The following is a 12,894-nucleotide window of genomic DNA, read 5'->3' as shown; positions in this document are numbered from 1 at the left end:
AAATCTCTCAACAACAATCAGAGTCCTCCCCTGAATACTCAAGCACAGAGAGAGAGTTATAATGGTCATCGATGATCGATGTTCATCCCTTGGGTTAGGTGTATTGCTCCATTTTACATTATCCCAAACGCAAGAGGTGATGGCCATGAAGCTACATGGGAGTCCTTAAGAATAGCACATGCACTTTCACTTCTCAGAGGCACACACCGGTTGGAACTATTGTTTTCGTGTGAATGTTTCTCTGAACAAAAACGCCAGTGCTCATAACCACATATAGAAGAGCAAAGGAACAAAAATGGCCAGGTGCTGTTTTGTTTTCAGTTTCCAAGAGCATCCTGTTGAAAGGAGACACTGACAGTTTGTCAGGGCTAAGCAAATAGGAGGATCCCTGTCTACCTGTTGGAAAAGGCAATGGCACCCACTCCAGTACTCTTGCCTGGAAAATCCCATGGACGGAGGAGCCTGGTAGGCAGCGGTCCATGGGGTTGCTAAGAGTCGGACGTGACTGAGCGACTTCACGTTCACTTTTCACTTTCATGCATTGGATGAATGAAAGAAATGGCAACCCACTCCAGTGTTCTTGCCTGGAGAATCCCAGAGACAGAGGAGCCTGGCGGGCTGCCGTCTATGGGGTCGCACAGAGTCGGACACAAATGAAGCAACTTAGCAGCAGCAGCAGCTGTCTACCCACTGATGAGTAACTCTATTATAAGTTTTCATTAGAGCATTGCATTCCATGGGGCTCTATTATTCATTTCACTCTAATGCTTCTAAGGTACAAAGGTAATACTAATAATACTGGATGGAGGGCTTACCTGAAATAGCACTTAAATTCTCATCTCAATGGATCTAAGTGTACACAGTCACAAATGGATGGGTTCATTTGTATGCTGTTTTGTCTCCATGCATATCTAGCTACCTATCATTTCAATTTATAGGAAACAGCATGCCTTGTTAGCTGAGCTAAAGTTTCCCCAGCTTTTCAATTATTGCTCCATTTTTTTCTGAAAGATGATATAGCTATTATTTAAATTTGAGAGCCACTATACCCTTGCAGGAGAGTGGGTAGGCCAATGTCTTTTTCTTATGCAAATATATATACATCTGTGTATGCTGCCAAAATAATGTCAGTCTGAGACCTACTACAGAAAAGAACAATGAACTGATTACTTAACCTTTCTTCCACTTAAAATAAGCTATTTGTTTACCTTGAAGGTTGTAACTTAATTAGAAGCTACTGGTGATGAAGAAATTGCATTTGAGTTTCACAAACTTGCAACTCATAAGCCAGCCAGAGACAAAGTCAAGAAGTTTATAAGGAAATATTGATGATAATGATAAGGTCAGGCCCTTACAAAACACTCACTCAGCTTTTAAAGAGGAGTGCAAAGAATTCTTGAACGAGCTAAGTGCCACTGTTGTCTGCTGACACACTCAGTAGCTGGCATTTAACCATTGCAAGGACTATTTCAGAGAAGGGCATTCATTAGTAGACAAGTAAGCAGACACCATGGGTGGTAACTAACTTTAGGGAAATATTTGTAGCATTTATGACAGTATCAACATCCTCTAAATGGAAAAAAATTTTGTTTCAAGAGCTTAGTTTGAACAATCATCTTTAATATTTTGTAAATTGAAGTGAACGAAGTGAACAAATTGGGGTAATATCATTACTATTATAAGAGAAAATTCAATAGGAATGTAGCTATTTTTTTTCTGAGCTCTATAAATATTTTCCCAACAAAAAATATATTTCATGGAATAAGGGAAATATCAAACTTTGCATTAATGACTTTGAGAAGCAACATTTGATCCTGTTACATTTTCCTGAGTGAATATTAAATAATTTTCCCAAGTTGGATAGCATTGCTTAGAATATAATGATAAGGGCTGAGATGTTACTTTTCTTGGTTAAAAAAAAAATTACTTAATGAACTTAAGAGTCAAGCTGTCCTCTCTAGAAGTGTAAGCCCTACTCAGTCCTCAACAGAGCGAGCTCTTCCTACTACAGAGAGAGAGGTCTTGGTACTAGAAGGAATTATCTATGGATTCTACCCAAATGCCTTAAACTGTGTTTTAGTTCTTCTGAATCCTACCCATCCTTACTTACTCACTTTCTTGATTCCAACCAAATACAATCTTCAGAGCACTCCCTATGTCTCCTGAATTCCAGGCTTGGTCAGAGTTTTCTTGTCCCTTGGCTTTCCTCCCATCACTTCTACTCCTGCTCATGGCATCCTTTCTTCAAGGATCAGCCCTCATGCCACCTATGGTATGAAGACCCCCACCCCTGCTCACACACTGGGGGTATGGGGGCTCCATCCAGCCTCAGGATTCCAGCAACGCACAGAGTCAGCATCCTTGTGCAGGCATTGCTTAGATTTGTGATAATATGTAGACAATCTAAACTTCATATCTTGATTATGATCTCCCAGAGGACAGAGACCATGTAATAACACTCTATGTGCTTATTAAAGTATCTGGAAAATTAGCAGGTAAAAGAGAAGCATATTGATGACAGAAACCCAACTTGGTGCTGCCAAGTACTAGCTGTGTAGCTGAGTAATGTATTTAATATGTTTGCATTTTAATACTATTCATTATACTTCCTCATCTAAATCATCTGGTCTACTACTGTTACCTAAGAGTTGGATGATGTAATGTACATTAAATGAACAGGTGGATAAAGAAATGGATGAAGAAATGGGTATAAAACCATGCATAACAACTTGTCCTAATAATTTCCACTGAAGAGCTTTTCATTAATAGGGTAGGAAGCTGTCCTTACCACAAATGCCTGACTGGCAGAGGTGTGTGTTTCATGGCCACGAGGGCGCCACCCCAGTCTAGGAACCAGACATTGTACTCTTCATCAAAGATCTGGAACAACAACAACAATAACGATCATAGCAACACCTTACATTTGCATGGTGCTTGAAAGTTTACAAAGTTTTTCACATATATTGTTTCATCTAGATTTTGAGCCTTCCAACAATCCTATCAAGAAGTTTGACAAGCGAGGTCATCCCCATTTAATAGATGAAAAAAATGGGCTAGCAGAGAACAAATAACTGTCAACTGTCCCTAATCCACTCAAATGGCACTTCCAGGGTTCTTTCCCCTAGTACTGTGAGTCAGTGTGCCACAAGAAATTCAGGCAACAAGACCCATGCTCAACTAGATAACCCAATGGAAAACATAGCTGCAAAACACTTTTTCATCTGAGTATGTTACTAGTCAGCTTTCTCTTTCTCATCTTTTCAAATGAGACATTTGCTAATTTATAAATGGTCTGTGTCTCATTCAGTCATGTCAGACTCTTTATGACCCCATGGACTGCAGCACGCCAGGCTTCCCTATACTTCACCGTCTCCCAGAGTTTGCTCAAATTCATGTTCATTGAGTAGGTGATGTATCATATAGTAGGGTTATAAACTTTCTAGGAACTTAAAAGACAATCCCTTTTAGATATGGAGACATTAAAGTCTACATGATAACTGAGTTCTCAGACTTAGTCACCACATCCTAAGTTCCCATGCTAGTTGAATGAAGACTTAAGTTTAGTGCTTGGGGATCCTTACACTAAATGTTCAATGAGACACCATGCTTTCTGAGGTGCAGAGTTACTCATTCTTTGACTCATTCTTTTGTCTATTACCTATCGATCCTTCCGCTCACTCATCGATTTATTCAGTGATCCATCCATCTATCTGCATAAACATTTACTAAGCACCTAAGATGATGCAAGTCTCAGCGCCTTAGCTCAGACCTAACCCCGCATACAGCAACACTTCTATAATTTATAACTTTGAAGTCTTCAACCTAAGACAGAGAAAATTTTCTCCACCAGAGAACAAGTTCTTTCCTTTAGATCTTCTAGAGAAAAGTGGAATTAGAGAAATTCCTCCAGTTCTTACAAGCTGGATGGAGAGGTTGCGGTGGTGGGTTAAGTGAGACGTACTAGAAGGGGTAAAAAGATATAAGCAGAGTTAAAAAGGAGGGGATAGGAGGAATAGTGTCCCCTGTAAATATGACTCCGAGAACACCATAGAGAAAAGGAAATGGACTCTCGGGCCTAAGCCTTTCAATTGGTTTTCTTTCTCATATTTGCCTTTAAATGTCCCCACTAATGGTGAGCTTTCATGCACAGAAGACTTAAAGATTATTGTTTTTTATATTCCAGATATAAACATAGACTCTGAGTTGAAAAGTGGACTCTATAAATAGAAGCGCTGGATCGAAGTCTGAGAGTAAGGACTACAAGACGATTCTCAGTACTGAGGAAAAGAAAAAAGTTACTTTTCTTCATACTATTCTCTCTAAAATATTTTTCTGGCCACTTCTAACTCTTGCCCTGTTCAGCACTGTAGTGGAAGCTGGAATGCTTAGCTGTTTGGGAAAAGAGACCAGGAAACCCAAGTAGAGACAACACAGGAAGGAATGTTGCAGCGGCCACGTGGCCAGGTGAGCTAGTCCTTGTATCAGGGACAATATTTTGTCTGTTGTGAATTTCTGGACCAGAAGAATTTACGTTCCAGTTTCTATCCCATTTGGCACTTATAAGAGAATATCTTATGTTTTGAAAGTATGTTCTTATTTATGTGTCTGTTCCTCATCCAGTTGATTCCCTTGTGGGCAGGAATCTTAATTTATTCTTTGGAGTAGGCCTTATAGTAGTTAATAGAGGGGTCGTGTCTAGTATGTCCTTGGTAACTTTTTTTAATTTTTTTTTTTTTTTGGATAAGTGGTAGTAGTGGAAGTGATGGCAATGGGGGTGGTGATGATGATGATGATGTTGGTGATGGTGATAATAATCCTCACTAAGGGACCCAAACAGAAAGTTGTGCAAGTAGATTTCAGATAGTTGCTTCATCTTCATCATTAAGACATTCAATACTCATCCTCTTTCTTCCTCAGATAGAAACCTTCTCATTTTAAGGTTTAGTAAAATGTCAACTCTTCTCATGAAGTCTTTCCCAGTTTGCCCAAGTGAAATTAATTCCTTCCGTTTCTCTGCAAGCTAATAATGACACTAAAATAACACAATCTAACTACAGTTATTTATGAACCTGTTTCCTCTACTTAATTTTGAGCTCCATGGGAAAAGGGACTCAAAAGTATTCAATGGCCTCATCAGGTTTATACTTGACACCTGGTTGACACTATATAAGTCTGTGTTGTCCAATATAGTAGCTACAAGAGACAATTTAAATTTAAATTGATTAAAATAAAATTAAACATTTGCTCCTCTGTCACCCTAGCCATATTTCAAGTGTGCAACAAACACAAAGGACAGTATATATACAGAACATTTTCCTTATTGCTGAAAGTTCTATTGGACAGCACTACAAGCAAAAATGTTTGTAAAATTGAATTAATTTTTCATATGGTCATATATCTATTAAGCAGTCTCATCCTTAACTAAGGTTGGGCCCACATATTACTTAAGGCATCACAGATGGCTTAAGCCACTTCCGTGGCTTTGCTGGTCTTAGTATTCTATACCCTTAACCTTGTAGATAGCTTCCCTGCTGGCTCAGAGGTTAAAGCGTCTGCCTCCAATGCGGGAAACCCGGGTTCGATCCCTGGGTCGGGAAGATCCCCTGGAGAAGGAAATGGCAACCCACTCCAGTATTCTTGCCTGGAGAATCCCATGGACAGAGGAGCTTGGTAGGCTACAGTCCACGGGGTCACAAAGAGTCGGACACGACTGAGTGACTTTACTTCACTAACCTTGTAGATAAAGGAACAGACCTAGAAAAGTAAAGAGACCTGCTTGCCATGATCCTGTGGTGCATTAATGACACAAAATTGTTTTATTGATTGTATCCCCTCACACAGGCATGGTAATTAGCATCTGGTGACTGTTCCATACCATTTGCTGAATGAAAGAATGAACAAACTAGGGAAACCCCAGTTCTTCTTATTCCTTGCCCAGCTCTTCCCATTTTACCCCATTGCTCATCGATTCTTCCAGCTACATTGACCAAACAGAATTGCTGCTTTAATTTTGGGGGGTTTTTTTACAAACAAAAAGTCACAATGAGCCTGAGAATCCATAGATAAGAGAAATATTGGCAGAATTTGCCCTAAATATCTCTTCTCTGTTCCCAAATCTCTTAGTTACCTGTCTCCATGTGTTGCCCCCATCGGAAGAGATGAATACACTGATGTCAGCATATGAGAGCTCCGGACCAATGTTGCCTAAAACAGAAGCAGATTATTTGAAAATGTCAGGCACTTTACAGATTACGTGTGCTTGGGGTTGAGGAAAGGGGTAGCAGAGAGTAAAGGTTTTCCAAGTAATGTTTAGAATATATTTATGTAGTTTTCTCTTGGTGTCATATCAAAACCCCAGCAGGAAGAAAACCTAACATGGAAAACAACAAATAAATAAATAATACAAGAGGGATGCCTGTTTAAAAGGCAACACCCAAAGACCAAATATTGATTAGCTTGGATCTCTTGAACTACTCATTCTGTATATCATTAGTCTCTCCAAAATTGATCTTGATGATGGCAAAAATCAGAAGAGTAAACAATTATGCTAGCCTAGGAACACCTTCCTTTTCATATGTAATTTTATGCTAAGAAAAACTGGTGTATGTGTGAGTATGTATATGTGTGTGTGAGAATGTATATGTATGTGTGGGTGCATATGTGTATCTGTTTCCAAGTTAAACCTGTCAAAATATTTCTTGTGTGCCAGGCCATTGAATAAACCAATATTACAGAATATGTAACCAAAGTGATAGAGTTTCCAGAAGAAGAGGACAATATTCAGCAGACCGTGGTCGTCAAGTACCTGGAGAAGGAAATGACAACCCATTTCAATATTCTCACCTGGAGGATCCCACGGACAGAGGAGCCTGGTGGGCTACAGTCCATGGGGTCACAAGACTGCGACTTAGCAACTAAGCCATGGTCATCAAGCATGGTAGGAGAAGTCACCTGGATCACACCTGGGCTGACCACAATTCCTGCCTTATTCCTTCACACCTTTTCCCTGCCCCCTTCCTTTTCTTCCCTTTGTATCACTTTGTGGTTATATTTGTATAAACAAGAAAGTAGTTAAGAATTTCTAGCCTACCCATATTGCCCAAGTTTACCCACAAACCCTTTGGTCCCAGAACAAATGTCCCAAACTTAAAAGAGAGCTGCTGAACAAATAATTGTACAACAGATGAATGAGGAAACACGTGATTGAATTATGTCATGATGCTGATGTGCATTTGGGGAGGTCTTTAGAAGCAGGAAAGTGCCCTAAACATGTAAGAATTTATCACTGAGGCTGATATTTTTTCTTTAAAAATAGCAGGAAGGGAATGTTAGCTCCCACACATCTGTAGCCTAAATAAGAGCACAATAAAAATGCAATAATGAAAATGTTAATTGAGCTCCTGACATTTAGTGCTTCAAAATGAGAAATTAAACCCAGGCTACAGCTTGTCAAGCTCACATCAGCATCAGGGAGCACACAGCTAGCCAACTTGTTTTGACACTCAGACTTCCAAAAATAACCCTAGGGCTCAGGGCTCAGGCAGTCAGTACCAGTGGAGTGGGGAGCAGCACGGTGAACAGTTCTGAGGAGCTATGTCTAGAATCTGGAATTCAGCTCTTCAGATCCAGGTTTCGGAAGACACAGAAATGAAGAAAGTAAAGAGGGACATGACAGAGAATGTCAACTCGTCCTTTAATCATGCCACCTGGAGCATTGTGCTAAAGATTCTGAGCCCATGTTTGGTTTCAATAGAATAGAGTTTGGTGATTGATTAGTAACATCTACCGAGGGTGGTTGTTACAAGTTGTCAGGGGTATAGTCCCCCAAGAGCTAGAATTTGCCAGCCCTGTCAGGGCTTAGCATCTGTTACATCCTCTTTAGGAGCTGGTTCCGCCTATAACTTAAACCTCTCTTGCAAAGCTCAATGAGATTGATTTTGGAGGTATGGTGATGATGAGAATCCAAGGCTCCCAGTAAAGCTTGTTTTAGAAATATCTTGGGTCAATTGAAAGGATCCCTGAAAGAAACGTTACTGATCACAGAGACAAAAAGTCAGTTCCCAGAGGAAAGGACAGAAAAGGGGTGTCCAGGATGACTTGATCTTTGAACCCATTCAGTCCCCAATTGGACCTATAGGAAGGAAACTTCTGAGAGGGAGAGTCTGGATTATGGTGTAAGAGAAGGAAGATCTGAATGCTGTGTCTCACTGGTTAAAGCGAAGCTGGAGGAGGGCTCCCAGGGCACCCCCAGGCCAGGTGAGAGGAAGAGGCAGCTGGTCCCCCTTGGAGTGGTGTGATAGGAGGGAGAAATGGGAGAGCCGTGGAAAACAGGGAGGTCCTCACAACAACAGCTTAGCTGGTCAATCACATGGGTTCTGTTGCCCATCTGGGCAGCTGTCAACAACATGCTTTTAGCCTCATGTCCTCCCAAGGTACATTTCTCCCAAGGCTTTATTTAGACACTCCCGGAAAAGAGAGAGACAGAGAGAGAAACACAAGAGACAGGGGAGAATTTTAACATGCTCTGAGGTTAGAGATCCTTCTCTCACCACCACTGATGTCCAATCAGGGTAATTAAATGGAAGAGGAAGCAAACAGTACAGGAAAGCACCTCCATGGAGTGGGGAACATAAGGGTATGAACATTCAGAGTGTACAGGAAGCATGGCAGGGAGCTTGGAGTGGCTGTGGGGCTGGCAGGTAAAGGTGCTTGGGACTAGGTCTGGCCGAATGGCTACTGGATGGACTAGACTTGGAGGCAGAGGGAGTGTGAGTGAGGGCAAGATACCTGTTCCTCCTGCCCTCCACCTCTTCACCCATAAATCTACATCGTAGGGCCATTTGCAGTCACAGCAGGAAAGTGCTCTGTACACCTTAAGGGCCTGGGAGGATGTACGGTCTCGAGGACCAGCTTGAAACCACAGTGTAAGGATACTTAGTACTCTGGTGCTTCTGCTGCTAAAAAGCAATTGCCAAACTCTCCAGACTGGAACTCCATCTACCTTCAGAGGTGGCCTCAACAGGCCTAAGAGATGAATCCCAGCAGGCACTGTCATCCATGCAGCTTCCCCGCCCCCTGGTCTCAGTGGGAGATGGGAGCAGGCAGTGCGGAGTGAAGATGAGAGGGGCCAGGGCTACTGACACCTGCAGGCAGGGGACACGCATGGATCTGGAAGAGGGTTCTGGAGAGACAGGTCCATCCAGACCACGGAAGGCATCCTCGGCTAAGTTCATTATTTTTCCGATAGTGAGACGACCTTCAGGGAGAACAGGCAAGCAGGGTAAGGAGAAGCTAGGAATAAGGAGGCATCTGTCAGTGACCCAGTACCGGCTTTTCATGAGGATCTTGTCAGCTGTGTTATGCCCCTCTCAATACACTATGCAAAGTTACAAGAGTTACAAAGGGGAGATATTAGTAAATTCTCATACATATAGGCAAAAGAAGTTTCAGAATCCAGTCTTGAATGTCTATGTGTTTGTTAGCTCATAAAGACTTAGAGTAATTTAGATGGCCGTAGGTGATAACGGCCACAACTAACCCTCCTGACTATGCTCTGAGCCCTCAGCGGGATCTTGTAGGCACACTCTCCAATCTCTAATTCTTACAACACCCTCACAAGGCAGGGGAAGATAACTTGATTTGCAGATGAGGAAAATGAAGCACAGAGGTTAAAGAACTTGGTTCAATTCTTAAGGCTCATTAGTGTCAGAGCTCAGCTTGGAAAGCAGGCCTACAGAGTTCCTAAGTGCGTTCATTCATTCTGGAGATGCACACTGTATGCACATCATTTGTGGATTCTATTGAAAGAGGTGCACACATCATGTTCTTCTGGTGCATAAGAGCAGTTCTAGATTTCTGTAATATTAATGATGATATTATAAAATGTATCATGTATTGAGCATTCAATATCTCCTAGGTACTGTTCTGAACACTTGAAACCCATCACTTTATTTAATAGTCCAGTTCCGTTATGTCAGTACTATTTTTCCCACTGTCAATGAAAACACCAATGTTTAGAGTGGTTAAGCCACATAAGGCAATCCTGGCTACATAGTTAGTATTTACATAACGATCACTTTTATTATTCTTTTTCCTTTTTTTACAATTTATTTTCATTGGAGGATAATTACTTTACAATATTGTGATGGCCTCTGCCACACATCAACATGAATCAGCCACTGGCATACATGTGTCCCCTGCCTACTGAACCCCCCCGCCACCTCCCTTTCCACTCTGTCCCACAGGGAACCCAAAGTCAGTGCTCTATAACTTTTATTATGGATTACTGCTCTCCAGTGTTCCTTCCACTCCAGTCCAGGGCCTCCTATAGGCCTGGAGGAGAGGCAAGGTATAGCAGTCCCACAGCTGGGAGGCCTAACAGGCATGGGTGATGGAGTGTGGGGGTCACTCCCCCTATCAGGAACATAGTACCAGAGCCTGCCTTCCACACTCACTGTGCTGGGCTCCCTGAAGCCAGTGGTGTTAAATATGGTGGATGCAGTTTCTATGCGTGGAGAGTTGACTGAGGTATCTTCAGAAGGCTATGCTAGCTGTCACCCCAATTCGAGTGGATGGTCACTGGTGGTGATTAAAACTTCATGCAGTTGAAGGGTTGGAGAAGGAAGTCATGGCTAGCAGAGCAGTAACTCCAGGGCCTGGAGTTTCAGGTTGATGAGTTTACCATCTCGACAAGTCTCTGTGAATTTATCTACTTCCATTAGAAAAAAAACCTGCCTCATACCACAGCTCTAACTTCGAAGATTAGAGGCCTGCTTCACTTTATGCCATTAATGTATTCCTGAAAAGGTGTATGGAAATCAAATGCATGCTAATCAGAGCATTTTCCCCAGGAGACTTTCATTTTCATCTCGGAGTTGTTTTATCTTCATTTCTGATTGATGTTCAGTGGACAGTGGTTCCAACAATGCAACCTGGAGTTTTTCTGCCCTTTCCCCCAGGCCCTCAGCCAAGTGGTTAATCATGTGTAAACAAACCTTTACACGCACCAGAGACCTCCTGATTAAAAACAGCTCTGGGGTGAAACCTTTTGTAAAGGTTCTTTTGTAAAGAATCCTCTGTGCAAAGAGAAAACTACCCCAACTTATACTTGGTGAGCTAAGAAGTTCATATATCACGTTTTCTTAAAGTGAGAATTCCCTATTACACCTATAAACAACCTTTCTGATCAGTCAGACGACTTGAAAAGGAACTCTGGCCTCTAGCTAACACGGGGGACTGCCCTATGACCACGTGAAATGTTGCATTTACCAAGAGTTACAAGGTTCTGGAGCTCTTTGCCTGGGTTATTAGATTGGCCTTGCAGTTCCACAAATTCTGCCTGTTTTCTGGGATGAATGCCCACAGCTTTTATCTGATGCTCAAATGATTACAAAGAGGTCATGACATATGCCAGAAGCCCTCAGCAGGGAAGAAGCTCAGTCTTCCTTACCTGTAGCCACCACGAGCCCTGGAGCTGTCTCCTTGCTGGAGATTCTTCCTGAGGAATATGGATTTTCAGAGATCTGCAAGTGTAGGTGTAGGGAGCAGAAAGGCTAAAATGGAAAAGAAGAAAGTAGTTTCATTCCTGGGAACTTCATTCCTGTCAGGGAGCTCCTGACATGCATCCCTGCCCCACCAGATACAGGGCTCACAGGTGCCAACCTTCCAGGAGCAGCGAGGGTTAGGTGTGAGTCACTCACTCACTGCCCCAAGAGATGACCTGGGGCAGGAGTCATCTCTCCTTGAACAGATGATAGAATCACATCAGAACCTGCCCTGAGCACCATCCATGGGCCCCTTCCTGTCCCTGCTCCCACCACAATTGTATGCTTCCCCTCCCTTTCCCACTCCCACTCTATCTATCCAGGTCCAGTTCATGGTCAGCCTCATGAAGCCTCCTGACCATTCCGTCCAACCCACAGGATGACACTGACCTGCTCCCACCTTTGACCGTGGCCATCACACTCTGCTTCTTGGAGCTCTGTGGGGCCACTGGGAGCAGTGGAGGGGGGAGTCAAGAGAGACAGCCTTGACTCTCTACCCTCTTCTTCAATCAGATGGTCCCTCTTTCTGCTTCATGGGTTTGGTTCCTGTTTATAATTTTACTTTGAATTTCACTTAAAATGTCTGAAGCCATTATCTGAAACTTGTATAAGTTTGTCTTCTTTACTTTTTTATCCCTAGTTGAGTTTCTTTAAAAGGATTAGGGATTTAGAGAGATGTAGACACATAATAAAAAAATATATTTAAAAATTGTGAAATTTGGGAAAGGAGAAAATTAGGTTAATAAAATAAGATGAGTCCATGGGTAAGGTTTAGGGAGGGGGGAGTTCTTGCTGTGACCAGTTCTTGGACACAGGCAGGCATATGTCTCTGAGCTTCCTAGTACCCCAAGCCAAAAACATGGAGCTGGACTGAAAACTGCAAAAGGAAAAGGCCAAGTTAATCCTATTTACCATCATACACTCAATTTTTAACATCATGTCCGGAATATTCAGTTCAGTAGTGAAAAGCAACTTTTTTTGCTAAGGGGAAACATAATCATTTCTGGGACTGTAGAAAGATTTCTCACATATATCCTCTTTAAGAGGGCAATGAGGGTTGTGAATTTCACTGTTAATGATCTGTCTTCCCTCCTCATTTGGAGTTGCAGCCCCTGAGAACAGAGATAATGTCTTATACATTAGATTCTCTATGTGCCTATGTCAATATCCCATAGAGCTGGAACCCTAGGAATGCTGAGAGATTAACTCTTGTCCATGTGGACATACCAGCCTGCATTTCTCGGGCTTCTAATGCAACTTTTACTTACCTTGCCCATTTTCAAGCACTTATCAAATGGTATCATATCAGTATCAGCTAATAGGTATTTATCACTACTGAGCTCTGCCTGGG

General features: G+C 42.2%; 1 protein-coding gene across 1 annotated transcript in view; it reads right to left on the bottom strand.

Annotated features, from left to right (window-relative positions):
• Nucleotides 1-12,894, bottom strand: part of SORCS3 (sortilin related VPS10 domain containing receptor 3) — a 650,432-nt gene that overhangs the window by 99,139 nt on the left and 538,399 nt on the right. The window contains exons 11-13 of the mRNA XM_069567050.1: nt 11,450-11,552; nt 6,128-6,204; nt 2,789-2,880 (exon numbers count right to left, since the gene is read on the bottom strand). Coding sequence (XP_069423151.1) covers nt 2,789-2,880; nt 6,128-6,204; nt 11,450-11,552 — 272 coding nt within the window. The remainder of the gene's footprint in view (nt 1-2,788; nt 2,881-6,127; nt 6,205-11,449; nt 11,553-12,894) is intronic.

This window comes from Ovis canadensis, chromosome 22 (assembly GCF_042477335.2).
Source record: "Ovis canadensis isolate MfBH-ARS-UI-01 breed Bighorn chromosome 22, ARS-UI_OviCan_v2, whole genome shotgun sequence".
Lineage (NCBI taxonomy): Eukaryota > Metazoa > Chordata > Mammalia > Artiodactyla > Bovidae > Ovis > Ovis canadensis.
Note: the sequence above shows the minus strand (reverse complement) of the source record. Positions and strands in the feature narration are given on the sequence as shown.